At 36.0% G+C, this 16,639-nt stretch overlaps 1 protein-coding gene across 18 annotated transcripts in view; it reads left to right on the top strand.

Moving 5' to 3' along the window:
* The window catches only part of MMP13 (matrix metallopeptidase 13), a 67,704-nt gene extending 51,940 nt beyond the window's left edge, over positions 1 to 15,764 (top strand). For 9 of the 18 annotated variants that reach the window (XM_084975863.1, XM_021062710.2, XM_084975864.1 and 6 more), the window contains 9 exons: positions 3,822 to 4,063; positions 4,751 to 4,899; positions 5,078 to 5,203; positions 7,438 to 7,599; positions 9,270 to 9,387; positions 10,366 to 10,499; positions 11,433 to 11,592; positions 13,655 to 13,758; positions 14,442 to 15,764. In XM_084975863.1, coding sequence (XP_084831989.1) covers positions 3,822 to 4,063; positions 4,751 to 4,899; positions 5,078 to 5,203; positions 7,438 to 7,599; positions 9,270 to 9,387; positions 10,366 to 10,499; positions 11,433 to 11,592; positions 13,655 to 13,758; positions 14,442 to 14,542 — 1,296 coding nt within the window. In that variant the 3' untranslated portion in view covers positions 14,543 to 15,764. Of the gene's footprint in view, positions 1 to 3,015; positions 3,139 to 3,594; positions 3,738 to 3,821; positions 4,064 to 4,750; positions 4,900 to 5,077; positions 5,204 to 7,437; positions 7,600 to 9,269; positions 9,388 to 10,365; positions 10,500 to 11,432; positions 11,593 to 13,654; positions 13,759 to 14,441 lie in introns of those variants that run through there. The other 9 variants (XM_021062712.2, XM_084975873.1, XM_084975869.1 and 6 more) reach the window with 2 other exon arrangements.
* The last annotated feature ends 875 nt before the right edge of the window (positions 15,765 to 16,639 follow it).

The following is a 16,639-nucleotide window of genomic DNA, read 5'->3' as shown; positions in this document are numbered from 1 at the left end:
TGGCCTACACCAGAGCCACAGCAACTCAGGATCTGAGCCGTGTCTTCAACCTACACCACAGCTCACAGCAACGCCGGATCCTTAACCCACTAAGCAAGGCCAGGGATCGAACCCACAACCTCACGGTCCTAGTCGGATTCGTTAACCACTGCGCCATGATGGGAACTCCTAAACCACATCTTTTGAGTGCTCCTTACTGGGGGGGCACCCATCCTTTTCTCGCAATGTACAGCCTTGCTTCTGTCTTAAATAAATTGCTTCTTTGAGTACTCTCCCACGCACTGTGCCTCTAATAAACTCTATGCCTGCTTTATAATATCAATCTCTTTGTAAAATTCTTTTTTCAAAGAAGGCAAGCACTAGGGCCCGTATTCTAGCCACTAGTCTCTTGTAGTCTAGTGATTCAGCACTTTCATTGCTACAGCCCAGGTTCAATTCCTGGGCAGGGAAATAAGATCCTGCTTCAAGCCATCACACCCTGTGTTACCCCTAGAGATCAAAAGCTACCATTAGAGAGGGTTTACAAAAATCATTACTTCATGGAGTTACAGAGTCAAATCATTTTCTTTTAGAAAAATAAAGATAATAAGTGTTGTTGTCAACACTGATCATTTACAGCACTCTAAACTGAAACCACGCTTTTTATCTTAAAGTTTCTTTGATTTACAGAATTTTCATAATTTTAAGCCAACAATTTTCCTATTGCTTCTACTCTGGAACACCCCTGTGCTTTACTCAAGGATTGCTCATTGATGGTTTTTGTTCTCTTCCTGGTGATGTTTTGAAGTTAGAAACTAATGATGACATATTTTTTTTTAAAAAAAGTCCCATATTGCTTATGTCTGAATCAGCAGTAGATACACATACCTAATTTCATCCACAGTTTTGTTTGCTCATTCTAGAGGTTTTCAAATTTCCCATGGGTTCATAAGCTTGTTAGAACCATTTGCAAATAACAGCTCAGCCTCATTGTGCTAAAGGTGTTGTCTGAAACCGCAAACCACTTTGCCAGTGGTTAACAGAAGGCCTGCCTTTTATTTTAACAATTAACCTGAGATAAAGGACTTGTGTTTACAAGCAGTGTGCCAACACATTTCCATGTGATGACACATCCTGATCACTGTCTAAAACCAATCCTTCATGAACAATAGCTTATAGGCAAGAAGTCTGGTTAATTTCCTAAGGAATCAATTTCTACTTTAATCTTCTGAGGATTTTTTTTATTTATCCCAAAGAAAATCACAGAACGTGTGACAGCACATTCTCATTAACTTTTCGTGTTTGTTCTTTTGCATCGTTTATATTCTTAAGTGAAATGAGAGATTAATAAAATACTTAAACTGCTTTGGTATATGCGTTATTTTTAAAATTGAAAAACAGTAACATTTATTTTCACTGTTATTAAAATGTTTCTTTATGGGGGAGATGATATGTAGTCATCCCAAGAAAAAGGCTCTCATCTTATCCTTCATCTCATCTTCATAGTGACTAGCATAGTAGCGTGCAGAGCTGATGCCCAATAAATATTCATTATTTAATAACTAAAAGGGCTTTTAAAAAATTCGAGTTTAAAGTGGTAACATTTCTATAAATATAAGAAGATCTCTAATTACAGGTAGTCTGATTCTTTTTATCCATTTCAAACATTACATAAAATGTCATTATTTTTTAAAGTACTTTAAGAACTTCTTTTTTTACAATTTTCTAATGTGGCATTAAAAGTTTATTAAAATGTATTGGTAAAAGCACATTCTTTCTAACAAATGATTTCCTATAAGCTTAATAGGTGAATCAAATTTTTGGATAATTTTGACCTTATCTTGAAATTAAATGTTGTGCATGGGAGAGGCTTAAAACAAATAATTATTTTGCATTGCTGATAAAGCCCAAATCTAGTCTTAAACTCATTGGAAATAATCAACTATAAGAATCTATTTGGCTCTATTTTGGATAAGTGAATAATAAATTTCCCTCAAGTGATTGCTTACATTTGATAGATTTTTCTGTTATCCTCTGAGGTACTGTCTAATTTAGGTTATAGCATTTACCCACGTGTTTGGATACCCCTTCCCTGCTTACCCCAATATGCATTCATGCACCTTCTGTTTGTCTTAGTATGTTTCTGGCCTAAGCTTCTCTCTAATCTTAATCACATAAATCAACTTGCAATTTTTTTTTTTCTTTTTACAAATGCACCTGAGGCGTATGGAAATTCCAGTGCTAGGCACAAATTGGAGCTGCAGCTGCAGGCCTACATCACAGCCAGGGCAACACTGGATCTGAGCCACTTCTGCAACCTATGCCATGGCAACATCAGATCCTAACCCACAGAGTGAGGCTAGGGATCAAGCCCACATTCTCATGAAGACTGTTGGATTTTTTAATTCTCTGAGCCACAATGGGAACTCCTTACTTTGCATTTTTAATCATTGAATCAGTCTGAAATCAGGGCCCATATTGCTCTCTTATTTATATCTGCAAGGGACCAAAGATGGCATTCTGATTTCATGGTATTAAATACGTGAAGTTCTAAAGGGAATAATAGACTAGAGGCCCCATTAAGACTATTTTCCTGAGTTGTTGGATCAAAGGTACTTCAATTATTCAAACAGAAAAATGAAAATCAAGAAACTTGAAAGTGGCCACAGAACCCTAGTTTTCCTGAGCACTCCCATAGGTGTGGGAACCAAGCATCTCTATTTTTGAGAAAATAGCTGAGAGTAGATGGGATAGAGGAGGTCATATTTGAGGGTGGTTAAGAACATGAAATCTTCAGTCCGCTGGCCTGGATTCAAATGCTGATAGTACCATGATTTAACTTCTCTGTATCACAGATTATTCATAAAGTTAAAAAAAAAGCCTTCCAATAGCACCTACTTCATAAAACTATTGTATGGATTGAATGAGATAATGCCTTTTAAGCCTAGCATGCAGTAATCCCTTAATATGTGGTAGCTATTGTATTCTAATACATTGTTTTCTAATCTATTCCTCTACTTCTGCCTGGACCCATAGGGAATTCATGCAGGACTCCATGTTTGTTGAGAAGTCACCCAGTGCTTTTAAATTTTGACCACAACACTCCAGTCTAGTGCTTAGAGTCCAAGTTTGGATCTGGTCCAATTCTGTGGCCCTCAGGTATACACCTTTCTCTCTTAGTTGCTCTGGAGAAAATGAAGTTTAAAATTCACCCGATTACAAACATTCTGGAAAGAGGACTAGGTTTCTCTTTATGGACATAAGGGTACCATCTTGATATTCTTATCTGAAAAAGTAAAAGTAGCTATATTCCTACAAAGGAGAAAACATTTTTGCCAAGTAAAGTGAAAAATTTACTCTGTTTTTTCCCACAATAGCCATAAATATGCTGAGGCTGTTATTTTGCCAGATGGTTTTCGAGACCCTGCTGAAACAAGAGAAGCCCTCATTTTATATTTCCCTCAAATTCTACCACAAACCACACTTCTTTGGAGAAAAAAAAGTCGCCATGTAAGCATGTTTACCTTTGACTGAGTAGGAAGTTGAAACTTGTCCGTAAATGATGACTCACCATTGTAGGCCTATAAAAGAAAAGGTACTTGTCTGTGAAAGGCAGCAGCCTCCAGGCACTACCATTCAAGATGCACCCAGGTGTCCTGGCTGCCTTCCTCTTCTTGAGCTGGACCCACTGTTGGTCCCTGCCCATTCCCAATGACAGTGACGGTGATTTGTCCGAGGAAGACTTCCAGTTGGCAGAGGTAGAGTATTTTGCCAATTCCAGTGGTGTGATACGTCTCATAAATGCCCTTCTTTTAAGCAGGTCATTTTGGTCTCTTTTCTAGAACTACCTGAAATCATACTACTACCCTATGAATCCTGCTGGAATCCTGAAGAAAACGGCAGCAAGCTCCGTGGTTGACAGGCTTAAAGAAATGCAGTCTTTTTTCGGCTTAGAGGTGACTGGCAAGCTTGATGATAACACCTTGGACATCATGAAAAAACCAAGATGTGGGGTCCCTGATGTGGGTGAATACAATGTTTTTCCTCGTACTCTCAAATGGTCCCAAATGAACTTAACCTACAGGTAAATCATAGACTATCTTTCTTTAATATCTGTTAGGTTTTTAAAATAGTATCCAATATCTGATTTTCAGCACAAGCTACAGATGACAGACAATGTGTGATTCCATTGTTTTAGATAGGCCTTAAATGCTAAACTAGAAATTAAGTAGGTCCTGTTATAACTTTAATACTCTTGATGAGGATATTGCATAGCATATATTATTTTTACATTAACAAAGCATTGATTTTTATTGTAAATATCAATGCATTTCTTTTAGATGTGAAATATAAATAGAAGTAAAAGTAGTTTCGAGAAAATCTGCAAATGTAGTAATCAGACATATTTACTACAACAGTGCTAAAAGTGGAGAGTTTCACTCTATGAACTTTTTCAGAGCTATTTCATTTGTTTAGGCTACAGTGATTGAAAACTTTAAGCATGCAATATATGTTTCATTAAATATCTAGTTACTTTAAATTTAAGATGCCAAATGGCCAAATATTTGCAAATACCCAAATTCTGATTGAATTCTTCATTTTTTTGGCCTTTATGGCATTGTAATGAATACATTTTTTGAAACAATGGCCCTCTAGTAGAACTTTGGGAGAAGGCATTGCATTTTGAGTTAAAAAGCGGTATTCTAAGAAAATGTATTCTAAAATAACTTTCACCTTCCAAAATTTGATTGAAACTTTCTCTGTTGAATAGGATTGTGAATTATACGCCTGATTTGACTCATTCTGAAGTTGAAAAGGCATTCAAAAAAGCCTTCAAAGTTTGGTCTGATGTGACACCTCTGAATTTTACCAGAATTCACAATGGTACTGCTGACATCATGATCTCTTTTGGAACTAAAGGTAATGATGCAGAATAATTTTTGAACTTTTTATATTCTGCTCCTTAATTGGTTTGATTCTTATATTCCTTCTTTTAGTCATGCATTACTTTTTATAGAATTCAACAAAAATTCACCAAGTACCTGCACTAGGTACCACTGGGTGTAATTAGATTCTTAACTCTTGATTTTGTGTGTAGAGCATGGAGACTTCTACCCATTTGATGGACCATCTGGTCTGTTGGCTCATGCTTTTCCTCCCGGACCAAATTATGGAGGAGATGCCCATTTTGATGATGATGAAACCTGGACAAGTAGTTCCAAAGGTAATATTTCTTATAAAGATATTATTCATGATTATGAGCTTAAGATTAGACCATTAACTCATTGATAAGAAGTTAAGAAGCATACTATAAATTATATTTGGTATTTGATACTATTTTCCAAAAAATGTTTAATAATTTACTTATTACTCTCTATGAGTAACATTTCTAAAAACCAATATACAATATTAAAAATGAGCAAAATCTACTTAGTCTAGTGGCTAGAGGGATACTAGCTAACCTTGTAACAGGACAAAATGCTATCTGTCAATGAAGGTGTTGTTATTGTGTATTACTTTTTGCCATGTTGAAGAAGTACAGTTTGTTATAAATATACATCTAAAAACTATCAGAGATAAATGTGTAGATTATGAATCAGTTGAATATAAATTGAAAGAGTTTTTTTCCCTTGTAGAAGTATTAATGGCGCCCATCCAGTCAAATATCTGCTTTCTGTTACATGAGTTACTTGTTTTGGACTTGGCTATACCACTGATTCTACAAATACCAGTCTAACAAATCAAGATAATGTCTTACTCCAAAAGGCATGAGACAGACCAGATGAAACTGTGTTTATAAGATCAAAATGAAACTGACTGTTGAGTGAATTCAGTCAGTAGTTGAATCCTTAAGATTCAAAAGAATTAGAAGTGTTAATTTAGGCAGAAAAACCAGGTTGTCCCCACTAGGACTTAACTTTAAAACAATATGGACTCTTGGTTGTGACAATTAGAGGTAGTTTTCATAAACAGCTGATTTTTACTATTCTTTTTAAAAAAGGATTATTTTTCCAAAAAGTAAAACTGGGCCTTGAATGATCAATGTCTCAATGCCTATGCCTCCAATCTTTCTTTGAGGGAAAGGTGAGAATTTACACATATATTTTGAATATACATATGTATTCTGAATATTTCTCAAGTAAGAATGATTTTAGGAAGAAAGAATAACATCTGCTATTGTTAAGACAGAGTCACAGTAAGCCTCAGTTTTTGGTTCCTGCATAAATTCTGAGTTTAAAACATTTAATTGAAATGAATGAAAACATCCATAAATCAGGATAAAATTTTCAGCTGAAAGAACTTTAATTTTAATGAAGTCATTTTAATAAAGAATTACTTATTCAGATTACTGTGAATTTTGATCATGCTTATGGTCTGTACAATTTACCCAGTTGGTTATACATTTTCTTCATGCACAGGCAATGATAGCAAAGGGTTTTTTGGTTGTTGGTTTTTTTGTTTTTGTTTTTGTTTTCTTAGCTTTTTAGTGCCACACCTGTAGCATATGGAGGTTCCCAGGCTAGGGGTCGAATCAGAGCTGTTGCTGCTGGCCTATGCCACAGCCACAGTAATACAGGATCCAAACCATGTCTATGGGCTACACCACAGCTCACAGCAATGCCAGATCCTTAACATATTGAGTGAGGGCAGGGATTGAACCCCCATCCTCATGGATACTAGTCAGGTTTGTAACCATTGAGCCATGACAGGAATTCCCAGGAAAAGCTTTTTAACGTCAAAGTGAAACCATTGGCTCCATGTTTCAGGTGTTCATTTTCTTTTAAAATACTTTCCCCAATTTTAAATACCTGTATTAAGAGGCCCAACAATTGTTGGAAAGATGACTAGAGAAAATACAGTGACACTGTAGTCTTTGAGAGGAAACTCCCTTAATCATGTCCAGAATTTCTGTTTCTTTAAACTCTAGAGACTGGAGATATTCTAAGAAGGATCAATTTGATTGGAATTTTTTCTCAGGTAGATTCCCAGAGGCCCAATTTAGTGCATCCGCTATGCTTGGTCATCATACCTCTGGATGCTGCCTCCTGTTTAGATGATATTCTAGGCAGTACCCTAGATATGTACCAGCCTGTATGTTTTCCAGTGAGTTTTCATTTAAGGTCATCACTGTATGCTCTCCTCACCTGACCTGAGAAAGCAAAGAGCAAATCAGGATTACCAGTGTTTTCATAGCAAATCCTTATTGATTACTAATCAATCGATTGATGGTCTAATTGTATAGGCAACTATAATCAAAGAGAGGATTGAAATTATTATAATGATTAAATCAGTGTTTTGAATCTCTCTTTAAGCTACTGAAGATTAATTTTTAAAAAATGAGTAAAATAGCCTCAAAGTAGAAATGGTGACAGTACCAGATAATGAGGAAAATGACATTTATTTTGTTACTTCATCGTTGGAAGACACTATTTGCTCAGTTTCTTTGTTTTCTTACAGGCTACAACTTGTTTCTTGTTGCTGCCCATGAGTTTGGCCATTCCTTAGGTCTTGACCACTCCAAGGACCCAGGAGCCCTCATGTTTCCTATCTATACCTACACTGGCAAAAGCCATTTTATGCTTCCTGATGATGATGTACAAGGGATCCAGTCTCTCTATGGTAACTATTAATTTACCAGTTTAAAAGCAGAATAGACGATTTCCCATCGTGGCTCAGTGGCAACAAATCTAGCTAGTATCCATGACGATGCAGGTTCGATCCCTGGCCTTGCCCAGTGGGTTAAGGATCCAGCATTGCCATGAGCTGTGGTGTAGGTTGCAGAGGCAGCTCAGATCTGGCTTTGCTGTGGCTGTGGTGTAGACCAGCAGCTACAGCTCCAATTTGACCCCTGGCCTGGGAACCTCCATATGCCACAGGTGAGGCTCTTAAAAAAAAAAAAAATACATACAAACAAAAAAATGAAAGCAGAAAGATTTATACATTTATTTTCTAAAGTATTAGTGAGTTTACCATTACCACTGTTACTGTTCCGAGGTTTGTTTTCAAAACCTCGGAAAATAGGCCCATTTTCTTTCTTTCCAAATCAAACTACCTGCTCAAGCAGAAAATAGTCTATTCTCTAAAATTTTTGCAAAATGTAACTCATCATATTTGTGTTTTATACAGTGCAAGGTACCCTTGATACCCTCACAATACTTCTGACATAAGAAGAAAATATTTTATCCTTCAGTTAACCAAAGCAAAAACTAAGCCTATAGAGTTTAGTGTATTGATAGTAACATAGCTAACTGAAACATATCTGGATAGTAACACAGCTTTTGCGATAACTTTCATACTGATTTCGCAGGGTGAAAGTGAGATTTTTAACCAACTTTTATAAATTCTGGGTGTTCTCTCAACCACTACAGTTTGCCACAGTAAAACCATTCAAGAGACCTGTTGTAGCTTTTAATTAATGTCTATAATGACCATTTGTAAAAATCTTTTTTTCTTCCAAATTTAAAATAATGTTTACAAAATAATTAAAACTCAACCCAAATGAGCAAAATTACCTGCCATAAATAGAATTAAAGTATGGAGCCATCAGTGTAAACAACTCTGGAACATAGGGCTCGGAAAACTGGATCATGTCACCTCAACCTATTATGTTCCCTTCTGGATTTTAATCTACTATAGTAGCTAGTGTAGGCACAGGTGAGAATTTTGCAGTTTTTTATATTTCTACAATATCCTGGCTGAGGAAGGAACTGATGGTAGAACTAAATACTAGGTAGATTAAAAGAAGTTTAGAATTGTTTTACGCAGTGCATCCCTTTTGCACTCATGTGAGCTGGTGGAAAAGTTATGAACATGTGGCACCATATATCAGAGATGCAGCTGAACTGCGGTAAACTGGTAAAGCAAAATGACCTGATATTGCCAGGGGGCAAAATAGGCAAGAGAAAGAGCCCACAGGAGATCTCCCACACAGATGATGTGCCACAAAAAATGGCTTTGAGGGGAATGGGTTTCTCAAGAGAAGGTTGTGCAAACATGGGGGAAGTTTCCTCAAAGTCCTTGCTCCCCCACCCAAGCTTCATTTCTCTGACCAACCTCAATAAAGCTGAATTAGTGGTTGAGATGGTTCTCGAGGATCTTGAAAGAGGAAAACAGAGGGGAAGTTCCATAGGCAAGACCTTGGTAACTCTGGAGGAAGTAAATGGATTGTAGGTGTTTGAAGAATTCTGCAGGAGTGGCAGGAGTCCCTCCCTGGAGGGAACACTTCCTGCTCTCCATTGGTAGGGTCAGGTCATCCTCAGTAACTTCTTTCACTCATTTCATAACTTCAGGACCAGGAGATGAAGACCCCAACCCTAAACATCCCAAAACACCAGACAAATGTGATCCTTCATTATCCCTGGATGCCATTACCAGTCTCCGAGGAGAAACCCTGATCTTTAAAGACAGGTACTCTTGCTATTACTTTATAAAATCTACACATAAAACATTTGCGAAACATCTACATCCATGTATACAAACTGCCGAAACATCCAAACTTCCAAAGAAAGGTAAAATTTGTGAAAATAATAGAATTTTGAAAATAATAGAACTTATTTCAGATGAAATAAATAACTGATGGATAAACATTTTCCTTTTCAATGGAAAAGGTTGGTGTCATATGGCTTCTTTTTACTTCTTTGGTTGTAGTTTTTCTTATAAAGATAACCAAGCAAATATAGAAATTAGATTTATTTATTTAAACAACACACAAGTATTGAAATCAATTACCATATTAGTAATCTGTTACTCATAATTCCACATGAATTCCTTTTGGTATGGAAAAACTTCAGTTCTGGTAACATATGTTAAAATTTGAGAGGAACCTGAATCTATAGGTGATGAAAAATGAAATATTAATATTTAATTTTGATATTGTTTTAATATCATTATTTGTTCATTTATTCATTAATCAATTAATTGCTTCCTCATGTGTGATCCAATAGCATTTCCACCTCCTCCATTATAGCACTAATTATATTGTTCTCCAGGTATATTCTCATGTATCAGTTTCTCCAGGCTATGAGATCTTGGAATCATAGTTTGTGTAACTCATGTTTTCCTTCCAGAGCTCAACACAGTACCTGGCACATCTGCTTGCCACTTACATGATAGGCAAAATTGAATAAAGTGTGGTCCCAGCCCACAAAGGACTTGGAGTCTTCACAAAGGCTCTGTGAGATTTTAGAAGTCCGTACTTTAGGCTGGAGTTAAGATAGCAACAGCTTGTTAACTGGCACTTAAAGGGAAGTGGCAATTTTTCTCCTTCACAAGAGACAGGGAAGGGTTGTGTCTAACTTGTATTGATGAAGAGACAGGTGGCTAGAGGAATAGAAAGATTGCACTTGAAAAAATGATGGCAAACTCTGCATTTTTACTTTGTGTTAGATTCTTCTGGCGTCTGCATCCTCAGCAGGTTGATGCTGAGCTGTTCTTGACAAAATCATTTTGGCCAGAACTTCCCAACCGTATCGATGCTGCATATGAGCACCCCACCCGTGACCTTATCTTCATCTTTAGAGGTAAGCTTTCCACCAGCAACACCTCCCACATGTCCAGAGCAAGCAGTGATGAACTTGATGCTACCAGAGGCTAAATACAATGGTCATTGTCAAAAAGATACCTAAATTAAAAGTCAAGTATAACAAAATGGAAACCAGAAAGCACCTGAGACCTTTCTACCAAGTGTTCCCAGATTTGACAAGTAAAATGTCTACATTGTTACTTATCATATCCACTCTGTTTCATAGCAATCATGTCAGTTTTTTTTCTTCTTACCTCTTAAAAATTATTTACCCAGCAAATGTTATAACGAGGTACATTTTGAAAAACTGAAAAAATATCCACAATTCTCCGTTCTGAAAAGTCCATTTATTTTCTCACTTAATTTTCTAGCCTTTCACCATGTTATACATATTTTAAATATTTATATTCATAATTTGTATATATTTTAATATTCTACTTGTTCCCTTGACATAAAATCTTTGAAAGTTGCTATTCTGGTTTCATAATCATAATTTATAATGACTACATAGCATTCTATTAACAATGTTTCTATTTTGTGTTACAATTAATGCTATAATGAGTTACTTTTTAGAGAAGAAAATAATTTTATACCTGGTGTTCAATCAAATTTCTGGGTTTCAACTGAATTTTCTGTTCCTACTGTGCTGCTTGTTTATGTAGAAACCTTAATGCATTTTTCGCCCAGTTCCAAGATTAATATTCAGAGGTAATAAGTTGCCAAACCAATTATAATATTTGGTTGGCTACACTTACACTTAGGAAATTAGGATTTTAAATCCTATTTTTCAGTTGAATAATGTTCATTTTTTGTGTTTCATAAACTGATTGATTTATTTCTAGATGTGTAAAATGAGTCTTTTCTTGTTAAGGTAAATGTTTACCTATGTGAGTTCCCTTGAATAACAAAACAATTCTTCCATTTATTCTAGGCAGAAAATTTTGGGCTCTTAATGGTTATGATATTCTGGAAGGTTATCCTAAAAAAATATCTGAACTGGGATTTTCAAAAGAGGTTAAAAGGATAAGCGCAGCCGTTCACTTTGAGGCTACAGGGAAGACTCTCTTCTTCTCAGGAAACCAGGTCTGGAGGTACGGCAGCCGTATTTACTGACCCCTCATCCTGTGTTACAGAGGCAAAGAGAGCCTGGAATGCTACTTTAAATTATCTCCTGTGTTATTTTAAATGTCAAACCCGTGGTTAATTTCTGTCCCATGTCAGCTCCTACAAGTGGCTTTTAAGACAGGTATTTAAAAGTCTCAAGCCTTCTTGAAATTACACATACAATTCATACCTCTTCCGGGCCACTCTTTTCTCTCTTAGCCATTTGTTGGCCTTCAAGCATGGCAAGACCGTCTGTCTTATTTTGACATCATTCCTTGTCACCATTCTCCTAGATTCCCTTTCTTGCCATCCTCTCTCAGTTTATGTGTAGCTCCATCTTCTGCGGCTAGAGAGGACATAAGAATAGGTACAGGAAAAGACTGAGTGAAAGAAAGCCACAATTTCCAATGTCTTTTGATCCATTGGAGAGGTCAGCCAGGAAGCTGAGAGGCTTATAGTTTGTAAAGTCACCCCCTTATAAAGAACAAGTGGAGCTGGAATGTCTAAAACATATGAAGAGCTTAAGTCAGCACTGACATTGGCAGTACTTCTACGACCAAATCCATGTCTATATTCAGGCTGATTATCTCACAGGTACCTAATACTTGAAGTTTTTAAAATGGTAGCTTTACTTCCTCTCTACACACACACGCATGTGTGTACACACACACTCCTATATAGATCAACTTTACCTTTTGACTTCTTTATTTCTGGTAATGCCATTCATGACCTCAAATATAACTTTGAGGTTCTACCTGGTACTGTGTTTCAGTCCTCTTGCCCTATATGAATGCTATGTTCAGTCAAGATGGATTGCATACCATTTCTCAAACACAATATGCTTTTTTCTCCCCATAACCTTCCCCTATACAATTTCTTTGCTAGAGGTCTTTCCCTACACCTCTCTCTCTTGAAATTCTACCCATCATTTAAAGGTAACTTGAAATACCATTTCAACTACAAAATATTTTTGGTCACGCATTCAAAGGTTCTCATGTAATTCCCATGACATCTCTCATTTACTCTCACCTGATGTGTAGCTTCTATTGCTTAGTGTTGGAGTTTTGTGTGTATATGTATTAGCTTTCTTGATAGTTCAGTAGTTCTTACCTTTTATCTACTGGAACATACCTTGAAAATAAAAAAAAAAACTGTCACAGGTAACAGCAGGAATAGTATATCACAGGAGGCTGTGCTAGGTTAATTTCAGAATGTGTTTGGTTGGCTAGAGTTGAATATGTGCAGGGGAGGAGGAGTATAAACCATATAACTATGGGAGGGAAAGCTATGCTTCCCTTCCTAGCTTTAGTACCACCATATGCCTATATAACGTTTTCGTACAGAAATTAAACCTTAGTTTTGTATCCATTATTGCACTTAGCAAGTTGTGGGAGATTAACAGATAATTATTCAATTGTAAACTTATGTTTATTTAACTCCAGGAACATTTTCCTAATAACATATTTTTGTAACAGTTACACAAATTTTGTGTGTATGTTTTTTTTTTGTTGTTTGGTTTTTTTGTTTGTTTGTTTGTTTGTTTTTTAGGACCACACCCATGGCATATGGAGTTTCCCAGGCTAGGGGCTGAATTGGAGCTGTAGCTGCCAGCCTATACCACAGCCACAACAATGCTAGATCCGACCCACATCTGTGACCTACACCACAGCTCATGGCAATGCCAGATCCTCAACCCACTGAGCGAGGCCAGAGATTGAACTCACGACCTCACGGTTCCTAGTCAGATTCATTTCCACTGCGCCACAACAGGAACTCCTAGTTACACAAATTTTGAAATGGAAATGAGCTTTTAACTGTCTTTACAAAGTTGGCCTTTAGGCAAGTCAAAATTCTCACCAGGTATCCCACTATATACTCAGTATTATAATTCTTAATTTTAAAAAGCTACCAAATGTTTTAAATTGACTTAAAATTTTGAAACTTTTGTCAATTTTGAAAGCTGCCATTATATCCATTCGAAGGTAATATTTCCTTTCTAAGGTAATTCACCTACAACTTACTTAAGAATTTCTTTTTTTTATTAAATAGCTATGATGATACTAACCAGATGATGGATAAAGACTACCCCAGACTAATAGAAGAGAACTTCCCAGGAATTGGTGATAAAGTAGATGCTGTCTACGAGAAAAATGGTAACTACTTCCATTGCACTGTCCTTAATGGAGGATTTATGTAGCCCATCAAAAATCATTTTCTGCTAAAGGATTTTTTTATATAGAGCTTAGATGTGCTAAAAAATGTCTAGCTGTTAAGGAATTAGCCATTCCTGTGTGACTACTTACACAGACAGTAAACAAAAATTAATACTCTTAGAATAAATGAGAATTTTACTTTATAACTCCAATTCTGTGAATAAAATAGGCTAAATCTTTAAAAAATGACAAATCTTAAACACTACCTTAAATTTAAAGATAGTAAGATGCAGACTATTGCCATAATTCATATCAGGGTGGAGTGGGGATTAATTTATATATGAAGACCAATAACATCATAACTGCATAATGATTTTTTGCTTTAATTATGGAAATTATGTCTCTAACTTATGACAAATAGGAAATATCAATAATTCAAGCATCAAAACTGAAGCTCATGGCAAGAGAGCACTTAATTCTGGATGACAATTTAGAAGAACTAGAAATCTTTATTCCTTTCCCCTTCTTTAAATTATAAGCAATATATTACAGCATTAGAGGTGTTTATAAACATTGGAATGTTTTTTAAAAAGTGGATCTAACAGATTGGGCTTTTAATGTTAGCTAGAGTAGAACAATAATTTTCAAACTCTGAAATTTTCTTTTTGGTGTTTTTCTTACAGGTTATATCTATTTTTTCAACGGTCCCATACAGTTTGAATATAGCATCTGGAGTAACCGTATTGTCCGCGTCATGCCAACAAATTCCCTATTGTGGTGTTAAATGCTTTTAAAATATTATTTAAATCCTAGAGATCATTTAGGATAATACTTCCAGACATTTTTTGGGGGGTGGGGAGTTGCTAGGGAGGGAGAGAGCGATATCAGGGGAAAGCTTAGTTCTGTGAACAAGCTTCAGTAAGTTATCTTTGAATATTTAGTTTCTACAACTATGTGTGGCTGGAACCACATTGAATTTTAAAGTAATGAAATTCATTATCTCTAAGGATCACTTAATTCTTGTGTGCGATACGAAAACTGTAGTTGCAATATTCCCGGATCAAAAATGGAATATGTGCTCTGTCAAAAAAAGCTCAATATATTTATAAGGAGACTTTGTAAAGACATAAAAGTAAATCACATTTACATCATCAATCAACCATCTTTACTAGTAGTATAAAATGGTATGAAAATAGAATTCAGGGGAGCATATGACAGCCATACACAAAGGTAAACCGAAGGGAAATGTCTGTAATAGATATCTTGCAGACAGCTTTCCAGAGATAATCTGAGTTTTGTACTAAAAATATTTGGATGTACATGCCCCTCTTCATGCAGACACTAAGGAAATGTCAACACTACCAAAGACAAGAGACAAACACTAATGGTGAGGACAGTAGCTGTGAACTTTGGATTCTGTTTAATTTTCACTTTTGTTAGTGACTCAAGGACTACTCTCAAAGAAGGCAGATATTTCTTTTAACTCTTAATAAAATACTTCAAGTCTTTCAAAGATATAAAAGTAAGTTAAAATTGTTAATAAAATGATCTAAGGGCACAGCATCACTTTTTCATAAATCATCTGATTATTTAAGACTAAAAGCATTAACGGTTTTATCTAGATAATTGTTTTAATTGTCCAGTTTACCTTGGATATATAAGCTATTTTTGAAAGAAACAGACTAAAACATATCTTATAAATTGTAAGTGTATATTTTAAAGCAGAGCTATCCAAAATAAAAGCAGTCTACTGGATTTTGGTCCTCTTGAAGAATGAAACCATGCCTTTTTTCTCTCCCTTTTTTTCCCCTTCAATCCCTTGGAATATTTTGCAGTGCCTGGCACTTGGTACTTAATTGAACATATGAATGACCATCAAAGGAAGAACCATTGTATTGAGAGATCATGTTCTAAAAACTCAGACAAGAAAAGAAAGTGTATTATATTTGCAAAATGTTTTAGGAAGTGTTTATATTGTTTATAATAAAAACAATATTTTCAACAGACATTGTTATATGGTATGTTTTTCTCTTTTGGCATAATTTTAAGCTTTCCTCACACAAAGAATGTCCATTTAAATTATTCCTGTTTTTTGATGAATGAATGTAGCTAGCTCATCACTGTTTTTGTTTGATTGGTTGTTTTTTTGTTTTGTTTTTTATAAGAACACTAACTTCAAATTTAACTCAAGTTCTGGCCCAGTTTAATCAGTCTGGTGTGAACGAGCCCCTTCCTTCTGGGTTATCGTCCCCAGGTGGAGCCCACAGGTCCCTCGGAATACTCTTCACTGACAGTACTACTTGGTACTAAAGTGGAAAGAACAGGAGCTCTGGAGTTAGATAGATTGAGTTCTAATGTCGACTCTGCCTTGAACTCGGGCATGTTCTCTTAGGCAGGTCATTTGATTTATTTGAGCTTCACTTTCCTGATGTTTAAGATGAAGGGGTTAGCAACACTGGTGGAGCTGGGGAAATATGGGGAGGCATGGAACTCTAATGAGAAAGGCAGTCACTATTTGGGAAACTCAGGGACCGCTGAGCTTAAAACACTAGGTCCCTTCTGTTTTCTTAAGCACAGTTCATCACCAAACATTTAATAAGTATCTGTTAAAAGTGTCAGGTACCTAAGATCTTGAGATAAACTAGAAAAACTTGATCTCTATCCCTGAAGAGCTTCTATCCTACTATGGAACCAAAGCAATTAAAATTCAGTAAGTGAAGTGCTTTTTCAGGAGATCAATGACCACTTATTAGGAGAGCAGGAAGGACTGCTCTGCTCCTTGCTTCCTCTCAGTGCACCCCAAAAGTCTTCCTTGATAATTTAATAGGATTCCTGATTTCTTCCTTCCTTCATTTCTTCCTTCCTTTTTCTTTCTTTTCTT

This window comes from Sus scrofa, chromosome 9, assembly GCF_054392235.1.
Source record: "Sus scrofa isolate SSC_HxYL_T2T_F1_AM1 chromosome 9, Sscrofa_HxYL_maternal_Yorkshire_Landrace_v2.0, whole genome shotgun sequence".
NCBI lineage: Eukaryota > Metazoa > Chordata > Mammalia > Artiodactyla > Suidae > Sus > Sus scrofa.
The sequence above is the reverse complement of the archived record's forward strand: the minus strand, read 5'-3'. Positions and strand labels throughout refer to the sequence as shown.